The 14949-nt window shown below is 46.3% G+C and overlaps 1 protein-coding gene across 1 annotated transcript in view; it reads right to left on the bottom strand.

Moving 5' to 3' along the window:
- The window catches only part of LOC146870357 (C-type mannose receptor 2-like), a 937589-nt gene that overhangs the window by 252419 nt on the left and 670221 nt on the right, over window positions 1-14949 (bottom strand). The window contains 1 exon segment of the mRNA XM_085640508.1: window positions 5181-5213. Coding sequence (XP_085496634.1) covers window positions 5181-5213 — 33 coding nt within the window.

Here is a 14949-nt window from a genome sequence, read left to right as displayed (position 1 = left end):
GTAAATCCACCCTACCCATAATGCATTGCATGCAACAGTACAATGAGTACATTCAAATAGCTATGTCCATATAAATAATTAGTAGCTTTGAAATGTGAAAACAGAATTATTATATTAATTCCAGATTAGGTTGTACTCAATATCACATCATGTACCAGGCAAAAAGTGGGGGTAACCATGTCAAAAAAGGGCACTTTCCAACATCAGGCTAGATGCATCACTGTTATTGTAATCTGTTTTTGAATGGCCCATCTCCGTATATGCTGTGCCAACTTTTATAGGGGAAATGATTTTGTTCCCCCTTGATTGTTGAGGTAAAACTTTGTTGTACTGTCTGTTTGCATTTGTATTTATTTGTTTCACAATTGATTTTGGAAGACTTTAAAGGCTAGGAACACAGTTTTTAACTCCAGCAGGTTTATATGTTCAGCTGATTCTTGTGGGTTCCATTTTTCTCTGACATTGAGTTTCCTCATGTGAGCTCTACATCCGATATTTGAGGCATCTGAGGTAATGGTCAGTGTTGGAGCTGTTAACTAAGTTGGCTTGCACTTTGTTTTTGAAGCCTGAACTCCGTAGTCATGCATGGCGTCTTAATGTTGTCCCTGTCACCAACTGTCTTGCTGCCGCATCTGCAGCGTCTAATGCTGACTTTAGGCATGTGTTGGCAATGCCTTTTCCCTCTTCAGCTAGGGCTTTTGCTCTTTTCTGATATTCTTCAGGCAGGTGCTTCGTTAACTCTGCTATATCTTCCCAGTTTTGATGCAATATCTATTTAGCAATGTGTTTGAGTTTGCGATTCTCCACTGAGTAGCAGCTCCTCTTTCAAATTTTCTTCCCACCATTTCTATCCTCTTGCTTTCTCTATCTGAAGGAGGTCCAGAGGTAGCAGAAATATTTGCTCTCTTCGTGACTTTGGCTACAATAATGGAGTATGCCACCACATTGCCCTGGATAAATGCTGGGTCTTTAGAGGAGTGCTTGTGTTTTTCTCTCCCATGATCCATGATGATTGGGAACATTGGGAGGAACAGGGTTTTGTTTTATAACAGTATCAGTGTCTCCAGTAACAAACAGATCTGAGCCTTTTCTTTGTCCAGTTGTGCTCCTTACCGCTCAGCTGCTTTTTTGACCAGTTGATAGTTCATAGTTACATCATCTGGAGGCAATGGCATCGAAGGATAGGTGTCGATGGTTTCTGCAGAGGAATCTGCCTTGAGATCCTGTCACTGGTCTTTGATGCCTTCTGATCCTTTAATGTCCTGGTATAGGCTCTAACCTTCTGTCTCTTCTTATAAGAGTTCCTGTTCCTCTTCCTCCTGAGGCTCCGGTGTTGGGGGGTTTCCAATTCCCCAGAATCCTTTTCCTCTCTCTTTCCTTCTACCAAATGTTTCAATGGAATCCTAAAAGCCTGTAAAGAGGCGTTAAATTCCTTTTTCTTTAGTAAGATAGTTGCCATTTCAGCTTACAGTCTCCTTTTCTTCCACTCAACTTCGAGGGCACGTTCCTCAGTGTCGAGGGTAGATGTTGTTCTCTTTTTCTATGTCGATGTTGAAAATTCGACTGTTCTTGGAATAGCTGCCATCTTCTTTTTGTCTCGGCATCGATCGTCTTTTGACATTGAATTTTTTTCAGCAGGTTTTCCACCTGCGGTAGCTTTTGTATGGGACCTGAGGGAATATTTGTGCCTTGTTTTTGGCTCGGTCTGCGCGATTTTCAGTGCCGAGGCACACTTATGTTTTAGGGAGTCTGTTTTTGACTCGACCACAATTATCTTTTTGGAGTTACCTGTCCGTGTTGTTGACAACCCCAAATTTCTGAGGGAGGTAGCTTCCTTTTGCCCCTGCATAGTGTAGTGTGCATGCCATGGTTTGTCTCCAGCCTTCAGTGTCTTCGCCTTAAACTCTGTGCAGGCTTAACAGGATTCCGAATCGTGGTCGAATGTCATGCAAAGATTGCAGACTTGATATCTGCCCCTTTGTGCAAACTTATGGTAGCCCTGTGTCTTCTCAATTTCACGATGAGCACGGATCCCCCTGTACGCGCATTCTCCCTCGATGAAAAACACCGACTTACTTTGAGTTTTGAATGCAGTTTGAAGAAATTAACTGCCTTTGATATGTTGAAATTTTTCTTTAATTTCCTTCAAAGAAAGAAACCCTTTGCTTCTTTCTTATTCCTCCTGTAGATTGGAGATCTTCTGATGCTTTCCATACCCGACGGCGAACAAAATAATCTGAAGATGGCGACAAAGAATGAGACTTCTAGGGGGCGTCTGACGTCAGAGGAGGATAGAACAAACACCAAATAGTGGGGACTACTGGGGACAGCAAAAAAAAAACAAGCATTGAAAATGCAATAGGTCTCGCCCTCGTTTAAGTTAAAGCAATTGTGTTTTTAATTAGGTGGTTTTCTAGCTTTGCTTTTATTAGTGTTTTTCAAACCGTCATGTACATAACATGCATGTAGCGGTAGAGGTAGAGTGGTAGAGGTAGAGAATGTGTAGAGGTAGAGAATGTGTAGAGGTAGTAGAGTGTGTAGAGGTAGTAGAGTGTGTAGAGGTAGAGAATGTGTAGAGGTAGTAGAGTGTGTAGAGGTAGTAGTGTGTGTAGTGGTAGTAGAGTGTGTAGAGAGTAGTAGAGTGTGCAGTAGAGAGTGTGCAGTAGAGAATAGTGAGTGTGCAGTAGAGAGTGTGCAGTAGCTTCCAACAGACACAGGCACAACATTGGCTACTTGACATCCCATAACTTCCAGACAGGAGCAGCACAGCTCTTCCAGGCACACAGAGCACAGAAGGTCAAGACACAACAAATACACCATTGATTGACAGTTAATACGTTTTAATATGTTCTTATACAGCAGATTCATATGGCAGAAAGCCCGTGGTTAATTAAGCGTCCTATAAAGAGCTCTTATTAATCATGTATTGCTTTTGATTTCACATGGACTTGTTATACAGTTTCGTGCAGGGCTTGTCTCCAGACTCGAAGCATAGTTTATTCACAAAGGCAAGCGAAGCGTTGTGCTGCCAGCCCCTTCTCCCTCTTGGCTTGCTTTATGGCCAGTGAGTAACAGGTGACTGGTCTGTAGCAGGGCGCTCAAACCCTACCCTGGCTCGGCTTGTGTACACCTGTTATGACGTCAGCCCTGCTCCACCTGGCTAAAGCCCACCTGCAGAGACCTGGGCTCTTCAGGTGGCAGGCACGTGAGGCCCAGATGCCAGGCAGATGCCTGCTGCACGTGCTATTGTGTTACAAGCTATGGAGCTCCTCTCGGTATTGTGTTTTGACTCAGTAATTAGATGAATAACTCATCAGGGCTGTGAAAATAGAATGGTTTGTCGAGCTGCAGGCTCTGTACATGTGCGGTTTCTGAGTCGACAGCCCCCTTTATTCGAATAATTAGAGTTGTACCTTAGAAAGTAACATTTGTAGCTCAAACATTTGGCAAATTTTACTAATATGGGACACACACCACCCGCAAAAGTGCTGAGACAGTTTTGCCAAGGTCTCAGCTTTTTGCCTTCATTTTCCAGTTTACTTTGGCTCGAGCAAAGATATCTTCTGTGTATCAGATTTATTTTTCAGAGCTTTTCAATGCTCAATGGCAAATGCATGCAGATTTTTTTCAATGCAGGTTTGACTTTTGCTGACATTTTTCTGTATGAGGGCATTGCATGGGCGAAGAACACAAAGGATCCGATTCAAAAAGATTTTGCTATGATGTTCCCTTTCAGTATTTCAGGCTCACTCCTTGAATTCAGAAGTAGACCGCGAGTACTACAATCGTTAGTCACACGTATTCATGGCTATTCTGATTTGGGTCCCAATTGTTTTCTGCAAAGCACATCTTATGGAGAACCTTATTAGAGTTGAATAAAAGATATGCACAACATACATTGTTGCAAAGGACATGATTTTCAGGCAAAAAAATATGGTAAAGTGAAAACATTTGCGTCCTTTATAATGTATACAATTAACGCAATTAACGAATGTGTACAGCAAAGTGAAGAAAAAAGTGCACACCGCCTAATGAAGAACCGTTTGTACTGCCGCCAGTAAGAGATCCAATCCTGCAGGGCGTGGATAAAAGGAGACAGGGTGGCAACAAGCAGCGTGTGGCATGCCTACAGTGCAATCATTGCACTGGCTTTGGCATAATTTGTGACGCACAATGGCGTGCACGAATGAAAAGGTAAGGCGGAGCTGGGACGAGGCTTTTAGAATCGTATCGATTCCAAAAAGCCTCGTATGACGAGGCAGCGCATGAGGGCATGCGGTGCCTACGTCAGGCCGAGACCTAAAAAGGAGAAAACGGAAAAAGGAATACTACATATAAGAAATTCCGGACCCAACCACTAAATGGCAGACTAATGCGCAGCATGTGGATACAGAAAAGATTCATGCTGCAAAACAATTTATTTATAATACTTAGCACTGACACGTACTGCAGTAATAAGTACTAAATAAACACAAGAATTATTATCAAGTAAGAATGATGTTTACAATTCCACCAAGTGAACCAGATTTCTGCATGATAATCCTTACGAATAATTATTATTGACTTGCATTTCAATTCAAGTCAGTGAGAACTAGGAATTCAAATTTCCAATACGGGATTCCCATCAACGTTCTTTACAATGAGAACTGTAATTCAACTCACTAGATATTCCGAAATCTTACTGGAAATTTAGAATGTTGCTTTTGATTCATCAGCAATTTATATTTTATATTTAACTGAAGATTTATAGAGCGCAAACCTGGAGAAGGGGCATTGGAGGTCATTACAACATATAATAAAATCAAACGCCTCACAAATCGCAAGGCAAGGTGTTAATTAAATTAGCTGAAAGTAAAATGTATACAACATACACAACAGATAAAATACACATAATATACAGCTATTTACCCATGTTTGTATTGTTGCAACCTAAACACAAGAGAAGGGAATATAATATGTTGAAGTATCCTATTGTTTTAAAAAGTGGACCTAGGAAAGATTTTGCAGATCAAGAATCCATCCTGTTTAAGAAACCTTTCTAAAAGAAGACCACAAGCATTATAATTCAAAATCTGAATTTAAGGAATCCCAGTTATGTAACCTGTAGAATAAAATGCTATACTTTGTGAAAGAGAGAACCAGGCTAAGAGAGAGAAAGAGTAAACCACGAGTGTGCCTACCTTGGGTGACCTCTGGCTCCTTCACATCGAACCCTTCAAAACAAAAAGAGCGAGTATCAGCTTTGAAATAAAGGGGCAACATTTTTCTCAAAGAATGATAGGCTTAATCCTCAGTCAGATGGGTTACTCAGAGGACTTGAAATGACCCTAAGCGCATCTGAACATTACAGCAAGAGAGGAATCTGTTGGCCGTTCAACAGGTAAAAAGGAGTCAAAAAAGAAAAGAGGAAAAAGGAAAGAGGGAAGAAAGGAATGTTTGGCAGCAGGGACCTCCAGCAAGGATGAAGAGAAAGGACTGAGCTTGGGGTGTGTTGAAAGGTGACAGAACGAAAGACCCAATTTCTTAAGGGATAAAGGAAAGAAAATTAGGGGAGACATAGAGCAAAACAATGAGAGGGAAATGAGGACTAGGAAATTTGGAGTAAAAAGCTACCAACACTAATAGTTATTGTGAGGAAATGGGGTTTATTATATGGTGTGGTAGTGCGACCTCACCATCTGATACACTAATCAACCCCTTTAGGACCAGTAGGTTTAGTTTGTTAAACCTTTAGCTCAACACAGGGTAGCTGTAGCTCTGAGCAGTCAGGCTTACACAAAGGAACAAATGTAAATCACTTAAACAGCACCAAAACAATTGAAGAAGAAATACACAACACACCCAAGAAATCTGATACATATCAAGGAGCGGTGTTTAGAAGATTTGACTTGAACCCAGCAGGGTTCTTCAGCTGTGTTGCGAACAAGAGGTCAGCCAACTGACCCTTGGAGTCTCTTGCTTCGGCTGGGCTCAGGAGTCGACTTCTCTATGAGCAGGACACAACATGTATAGTCCCTTCTCCTTTGCTAGCCACCAGGTTGAACAGGGGCAGTCCTAGTCGATGGTGACTCTCTTCGCCGGGTCCTTGGTGCAGCAGGGCAATCTATCTTTTCTTCAGTCTAACCAGTTCTTGAGATCTGAGTTCTGGGTGCCAGAGGTGCCCTTTTTATGCCCAGAAAATGGGAACCTGGGCCACTGACACTTTCCTAATCACAGTGGTTCTCATGGGTATCATTCACTTCACTTTCCAATAATCAGTCTATTTGACTGCATACACTAAACGTGATTGGCAGCTGTCAGGACCACATCCCAATTGGTTAAAGTGAGTATTTGCTTACATTGACGGATTGGCCCAAACCGCCGGCCTTTCACTACCATGATTAGTGGCTGCTTCGGAACAGATCCCCATCAGGACACCGACGGTTGCCGTGGGTGGCGATCTAGCCTTCTGCTCTGTCTCAAAGGAGACAGTGACGGTCTATGTGTGGGAGGGCCTGTTCATCTCGTCTTGCTCAAGAGGCTTCCATATTTATTAACGCGGGCATTGGTCGCCCTTTCATACATTCATTCTGACACCGAAGGTCCCTCCAGCGCTAGCACTTATTAACTGAGTGCTCACAGATGAGTCACACAAATAATTAACCCTTCTTTACAGCCATTCCGAGTCAATATTGTACTAGTGTAACTTTCTTGATTATGATTGTTTATGTGACCTTCACAGTGAATACAATTCATTACAAGGGTTGCTATCACGTATTTCACCCGTTTTTGACCATCCTTGATTATACTACTTGGCCAATGTAGGTAAACCTATGTATCTTACCAATATATCTTACAACCCCATTCAGACGATTTCTAATTAGTGATTATACGTTCCAGATGTCCCAAAATACTAATTTGTCCCCTATACCAAGTTGGGGGTCAAAACGTCTTTGACAAATAAAAACAAACGTAAATTTGACATTGGCCCAATAGTTATTTACAAGTTTTTTCTTTTCTTTTATATTTCTTTTTATTATACAGTTCGACCAAAACACATCAGGTGGTACAAGCAGATATCTCCATCTTTCTTCAATGACATTCCATACACTTCAAAATGATACACAGTTATTTTATTAGGTGGATCAAGGGGACTTGTGCGCTTCTGCGTCTCTCTGACGGTCTGGTGGAGTACAGATATCCCCCCTGTAATGGTTCTAAGCTTCCCATACCCTGCTCCATTTCCCAGGGCATCCCCTGGCAATGTAGACGGACTTCTCCCTAAACATGCACCAGTCCAAATCCTCCATCCACCTCTCAATTCGGGGCGATTGGCTAGCCCCCCACAGTTGGGCGATATTGCGCTTCGCTACCATGAATGCCAACGTTGCCCATTGTGTTGTGTAAGTGTTTAGGTCCGTCGGCTCCCATACATTTAGAATGCATCTAGGAGCCTCCGGCTGTAGGTCTGTCCTTAGGACCGCCCGCAGCGTACGATGAACTGCTCCCCAGTATGGTTGTATGCTTTGGCAGTGCCACAGTATATGAATAAATGTCACCAGTTCCCCACAGCCCCTTCTGCACTCTCCGCTTTCTGAATGGCCCATTCAAACTAGACAGGGTCCTGTAACATATGACCTATGTAATATCTTAAGCTGCACTAGCCTCAGCCTCGTCTGAATTGCCACCCGCCTCCTGCCAGTCCTCGTCGTCCAGTTCCAGGCCGTCTTCATTCCAGTATCTTTTTATATTGAGCAATGGATCTTCCATGTTATTTATTAGTTTCCTATAAATCAGAGAGATGGTTTTCTCCGGAAGATGTCCATCCAGCACCCTGTCCTCTAGGGGAGAGGCATCTGGAAGTGTTGTGTCCCGAGGGATGTGTTTAAGCAGCTCGTGTCGAACTTGGAGGTAACGGAAGTATTCACTATCATTCAAATTGTACACCAGCTTAAGTGAGTCAAATGTGTGGATTGTTCCCTCCCCCCAGACGTCTTTTATTCGTGAGATCCCGATGAGGTCCCACTTATCAAACCCTTTGGTCTTCCAGAGGCTCCCTAATTACTCTGAATTCCAAAGTGGGGTGGCTAGTGTAAATTTGCCTTCCCACTTAAGGTGCCTATTGGCCGCATGCCATACCTGGACGGCATGTGCCGTGGGTCCTGCGAGTGGAAATCTGGGGGGCCCAGCATATAACGCTCTGGTGTACTCTCCCTCTGGGAGCTGCCACCTATCCATAGCAAATCCGGGTCATTTGGCTGCCCGTAGATCCCGTGATTGACAGCCGCCAGTTGTGATGCCCAGTAATATTTCCTTAGGTCGGGCAACCCTATTCCTCCGTCATACCAATTGAGAGTTAGCTTAGAAAACACAATACAGGGTTTACCATCCCAAAGAAGCTGCCTCTCAAGGCTCTTGATTTCCCTGAAATAAGACGCCGGGACCGGATCCATCGTGTTTTGGAGCGCGTACAAAAACTGAGGCAGAGCCATCATTTTAAAAAGTACTGCCCTGCCCAGCATTGAGAGTGGAAAGGCCTTCCAGCGCACCACGTCATTTCTGAATCGCACTAGGGGAGGGCTCAGATTTCTTGTGTAACGGAGTTTCGAGTCTAATGTTATGTAAATGCCGAGGTACCTGAAACCTTCAAGGGCAATTTGGATTGGGCAAGTGCCTCGAATGACCGGCGGGTCACCCCTAAGGACATACAGCACTGTTTTGGACCAATTTATAGCAAAGCCAGAGTATCTGCCGAAAATTGCCAACACGTCTAGAAAGCAAATCAGTGACCCTCTCGGATTCGTGAGATAGAGCAGAACATCATCTGCGTATAGGGAGATCTTATCTTCCCATTCCAATGACCACCGCATTCTGCGTAAAGAGCAGTCCTGTCAGACCCATGCCGTCAGCGGCTCCAGGGCCAGTGCAAAAAGGAGCGGGGACAAGGGACAACCCTGTCTGGTGCACCTACACAGACGGAAATCGGGGGACTTGCGTTGGTCATACGGAAGCTGCCCCTTCTCTCTGCTTTCTTCAAACATGGAACGGAGGTATGGGGCGAGCCTATTGGACCTCAATTTATAAAGCTCAACAGGAATACCGTTGGGCCCCGAGGCTTTCCCCGAATGGACTTCTCTGATAGCCTGCTCCATCTCATCGTCTGTCATCGGGGATTCCAGATAATCTCTGTTTTCGTCTGATAACGTGGGTAACTTGATATCTCTAATCACCTCCCTGTTGTCTGCTTCTGTAAAGCTACCCGCCGTACTATACACCACACGATAGTGTTCTGCAAACGCGTCTGCAATGGCCTGCGGGTCCGTAATGGTACTGGAATCTTCCCCCTGTATCTCGACGCCCATTCCCTTCTATCCAGCCAAGCAATCAGCTTTCCCGCTTTATCTCCATGCTCATATATTCTACTCTGAACCTCTCTGCTCTGCGCCCTGGCCCTATCTCTGGCGATACTACTAAACTCGTCTTGCCATAGCTTCAAACAGTGAAGGCCGTCAGGGGTCACCGTCCGAGCCACTTCCCCTTCTGCTTTTAACACTTCCTCTTCTGCTTTTTCCATTTCGGCCAGCCGTTCCCTCTTTTCTCTGCAATCAAGGAGACAGTCTCCCCCCGAATGACAATTTTGTGTGCCTCCCACAGGGTCTGCGCTGTGTCCACCGTGCCCCGATTCTCCTGAAAATACAAGTCAGTGGCCGTGGCAATGCTTTTCTTCGTGGAAGGGTCTCACAAGTGCCATGGGTTAATAGGGGCTACTCTACCTGCATTTACCTGGTCAAATTCCATTTTAAGCCACACAGGGGAATGATCCGAGATGCCTCTACCCAGATGACGTACCTCCCAGAGGGCATGGGCCTGCGCGGCCGGGACAAGAACATAGTCTATTCTCGATAAGCTTTGGTGTGCGCATGACATGTGAATACTGTGCTCTGCCTGGGTTGTGTACCCGCCAGCCATCCACCATTCCCATTGTGTCCAAATAGTCGGGAAGCCACCTTTGCATGTACGAGCAGGATATCGGTCTATTTCCCCGTCCATTACCACGTTGAAGTCTTCCCCCCAGCACCAAGAGGCCCAAAGGTCGCGTCAAGAAGATCGAACCCAGATCTTGAAATGTGTCTGACTGTAGGCCCGGTGGGACATAGATTGAAACAAACATGGCTGTTTTCCCTTCCCAGTGACCCGATATCCCAACATATCTACCCCGCTTGTCGGACCATGTAGCCTGTATAGTAAGGGGGAATGAGTTTTTAATCAATATGCCAACCCCCCTTGACCCTGTGGTGAATCCCGCATGCGCCACCAGTTTATATCCTCCTCTATGTAAGGCCATGCACCTATTCCCAATTAAGTGTGTTTCCTGCATAAGTACCACATCCGGGGCATGTCGTCTGATAAACTGGTTTACCACCCCTCTCTTTATTTTGTCACCCAGTCTGTTTACGTTCCAACGCAGCACGCTAATCCCCGATCCCGGTCTATCTCTCCCGTCATTAGTCTGGTATAGAAATGTCACCTGCACTGCATTGTCACTTGATGTCGAAACAATTAAAACTGTAAACATTCTCATAAACAATGCGACCTCTAAAATGGTGATCGCAACCAACCCCACCCCCCTCCCTGCTCATGGCGTTCGCCCATCCCCAACAGAGTGCCTGTCGCCCCACACACAAACTACTATATGACTAAAGGTAGTAAAGAGGAGGAGGGCCGGTGCTCCCCCCCCCCCCTTCCCGATCGAAATTGTCTCCTTGAAGCCAACATTACCCTGGGGTTAAGCAGGCAACTTAACGGTGGGCCGATACCCCAATACCTGGCAATGTACATTAGTCCCAATTGTTGTGCGTCCGCTCTCATTCCTGCTCCTGCGGTGCGTCCTCTCCGCCCGACTCCACCCCCCGAGCCACCGGGGGGGACGGCTGTCGATCCAGTCCGAAGCTGCCTCTGGATTATCGAAGAACCAGGCTCTCCCTTCGATCTCCACCCTCAGACGCGCCGGGAACATCATGGCATATTTGATCCCTTTGTCCCTGAGTTTTTCGTGACTGCGAGAAAGTTCTGGCGTTGTTTCTGCACCATTTGTGTGAAATCGGGGAAGAAAGAGAGGGTGACATTCTCATACCACAGAGGGGGTCCCAAGCAAGCCGCCTGCAGGATAGCATCTGTCTCTGAAATTCAACACCCTGGCAATCATCAGACGTGGGGGCACGCCAGGCTTGGGTCGCCCTCCCGGAACCCTGTGCGCACACTCGATGGTAAAGAAGTTAGCCAGTCCCTTGGGCTTGAGGTGTGTGAGGATATGTTCTTCAACAAACCGGTCTGGGGCCGTGTCTTCAGACTTTTAGGGCACCCCCAGGATACGGATGTTATTACGCCGGGCTCTCCCTTCGTACTCATCCACCTTACGCTCGGTCAGTTCTTGAGAAGATTTAAGTTCCCACACTTCCTGTTGGAGCAACGCCCCATCTTCGGTCAGACTGGCAGACTTTATATCTAGCGATTTGACCTTTTCATTAACTTTAGTGAGATCTGCGCGGATAAGATTAACTTCAATGGTGACTGTGTCCAACTCATTGTCCAGCGATTCCAATTTTTGCCCAAGGGACGATTTAACCCTGTCTATTGCTGCCATTACATCGAGCAGTGTCGGTTCAGATGATGGGCCCGAGGAGTCACCCCCCCCCGCCGACAGAGTGTGTCCTGAATCTGTTGGGCATCGTGTAACGGTCTAATTTGTTGGTCTGGACCTGTCTCACCCCTTTAGATGTCCTTGGCTGGTGCCTGTCGACTTCCGGTTTGGTCGCCATCTGAAGATCTATTCTCGGGGCTCGTCGGCACTGTTACCTCCTTTGAATGCGCTATATAGGATCTCGGACAGTTCTTTCGTGGCAGGCTAGCCGTGTTCACACTTCTCTGCTGGAGTCACTCCGAAAAAGTCTAAACGGGGGGCATACACGCTCCTTCGCAGTGTTGCTAGTCCGCGGCTACCACAGACTCCAAGACTGTCTGATGCGTGGCAGAACTGGTGCCTCCAGTGATCCGAAACCAGCACCGACTGGACCAGCCCTGTTTCCAGATGAAGGTCCACACTAGGGGAGGGGCCCGCTCTTTTCGGACCCCTTCAACAAGAAGCACCCGAGCCGGGCCTCCGATCACGGTCACTGAGCCTCTTCCTCTCGGCTCACCGATCGACCCTGCAGTCTTCCCGGGTCAAAGAGCAGCCTCCGGGGGGGGGGGGGTGCCATCAGTCACCATCATCCTGGGACTCCGTACTTCACAGCGGGTCTAATCAGCAGCTGCCGAGCAAATTATCCAGCCGCTCAGGCACCAGAGCCTGACCTCCAGGGCGCGCGGTGTGTCTCCCTCTTAATGATATGCAGGAGGAATGAAGGGGGGGGGGGGGAAGCACGCAAACAGCAGCCCCCTACGCACCCCCAGGCGCCCTTCAGAATTTCCTCACTCTGGCCTCTCCGACGCCCCACAGCCTGTACCAGTGCTGCGGCGCCTCCGTACCTCCGTCGCCCTGCCTGCCACTCCAGGGACCATGCGTGAAGGGGGGGGTCCTCTTCAACGTGCCCCCACTCATCCCCTCCACCTCCAATGTGCCGCCGCAACTGCTGCCCAATCGATTCCCGGGGAATGGGGTGAGACCAGCGGCTTCCGGTCTGCAACCCCGATGTTGTAGAGCTTCGCTCCGGCCGCAGCCCAAACCAAAGTCCCCGTCTCTGGACTCAATGTAGGTCGCAATGTCTGACTGTCATATCTCCGGCCCCCGATGTCGCAGGAGGACCGGAGCCGCCGCCGGGAGCGTTGCCTTTCCTCCGCAGTCAAGCGGTGGGCTCCAAGGTCAGGATAAACAACAGGATCTCGGGGCTGGGGGACGGGCACAGCGGAGCCGAGTTCTTGCGCGGCCATCTTGGACCGGCGCGTGGCTCCTATCCCAGTTGTTTGTTTGTTAAGAAAAACACGCAAACAAGTTATTTTGGGATTCACTTTTCACATGTCTTGTTACACTTTGGATTGTGGTTTTCTTTTTCACCCTGACACACTGCACTAAATGTTTACTGTGATAAATAACAATTGATTTTGTCAAATATAAGTTATGTATGTGGTCTGAGATTGTATTTTTGGCCTGGCATTGAGTGCATATAGTCAAATAGATAGATTATTGGAAAGTGAAGTGAATAATACCTTTGAAAACTTCCAGTCTGCAATGGAAGACAGGGAGCCATGTTTTACCCTGGTCACACCCAGGGTGGCACAACCAGTGCTGCAGTCCCAGGAGTGACACTATAATTTAAAGGCCCTTGGTACCATATAATAAGGACTTACCAACTTGTGCAAATTGGATATAAGCCAATCAAACATACATACTTTAAGGTCAGGGCACTGCCACTGAGGTCTGGTTAGCAGGCCTCAGTGCACTCTGAGTCGAAAAATCTGTAGCATCAGTCCACAACTTTAGGGGGTGATCATACAAAAAAAGAGGCATTTCCATATATGCTTGTGTTCTACATACTACCACTTTGATTTAAGTATATTGCCTTTGTGTCCCCTTAAAGTGACAGTGGTCCATCATCATAGAACACTTGGGGACGTATTATGGTGGAGGCGCACTTTGCCTGTTTGTGTCAAGGCGCGCCTTCCAACAGGGGCGCTGTGTGCAAACAGGGAAAGTGCGCCCTATTATGTTGAATGCACTGCCCTCAGGGCAGCCGCAAACTAATGCTACCTTGGGGGCAGCGTTTTCAAGTGAAATACAGAGGTTCAAAGCTGAGCTGTGGTTCACTGTGCAGGAGGCAACTCGCCTGCACTTTCAAGAGGGATTTGAGATGCCCATGCATGTGGGTCAGTGAGTGACAGCACCCGCATGCAAGAGGATGTTTGAGGGGTCCCTGGGACTACCATTGAGCCCTCTCGAGGGCTGCTCCACCTTTTTGCGACAACTTTCAGTGCGCCTCCTTAATCTTATAGCCCCCTAATTTTTGGAAAGCCGAGAATATTTTTAAACTTTTCAATTGACTAGAGGTTTTAGAATCTAAAAAAAGTGCGATATCATCCGCGTATAATTTTATATTAGTCATGCCAGCTACTGGGACTGTTTCGGTCTGTATATTCCTAATCGCAATCGCCAAAGGTTCGATAAATAACGTGAATAGAATTGGCGACAGGTGACATCCTTGTCGCGTACCTCTAGTGACCAGACATGTCCCAATATTAGAATTGTTGATGATAATCTGAGCCCTAGAATTCCTATATAGATGTTTTAAAATAGTGATAAAAACCTCCGGGAAATTAAAACTGTGCAAAATAGCAAAAAGGCAGTCCCATGACACTAGATCGAAGGCCTTCTCCGTGTCTGAAAGCCAGATTTGAGCCTTCACTTTATTAGATTTAAAAAAATCTAGTGCCTCCAATACATACTTTGTGTTTGAGTGGAGATGCCTGCCTGCTATAAAACCACACTGATCGTTAGCTACCAGACATCCCACTATTTTATCCAAACGGTTTGCTAAAAGTTTTGTAAAAATTTTGTAATCTGTGTTTAGAAGACTTATGGGTCTATATGAATTTATATTTTCCTTGTCTTTTCCTTTTTTTAAGATGCTAACCACCACAGCTGAATGGAAAGAGTCTGGCGGGCATCCTCCTTGGAGTAGGTCATTCAGCAAAAATAAAAATTCTTTATGTAAAGTTCCTCCAAATTTTTTTTTAAATTCAATAGGAAGGCTATCATCTCCGTTAGCCTTGCCGTTGGGCAGGGAACTAATCACCTCGGCTAATTCTAACGCTGAGAAATCCTCTATGAGGTATATCTTGCCCCCATCATCCAATTTCGGTATTGGCAGTTGCTCTAAGAACTCCCCAATAGAATCAGACGATGCCCCTTCGGTCTCTTGATAGACTCCCTCATAGTGTTTCAAAAACAACTCGCCAATAGAGGCTGTGGTCTTAGCA

The sequence above is a fragment of the Triturus cristatus genome, chromosome 1_1 (assembly GCF_964204655.1).
Source record: "Triturus cristatus chromosome 1_1, aTriCri1.1, whole genome shotgun sequence".
Lineage (NCBI taxonomy): Eukaryota > Metazoa > Chordata > Amphibia > Caudata > Salamandridae > Triturus > Triturus cristatus.
This window is presented reverse-complemented; position numbering and strand designations above follow the sequence as displayed.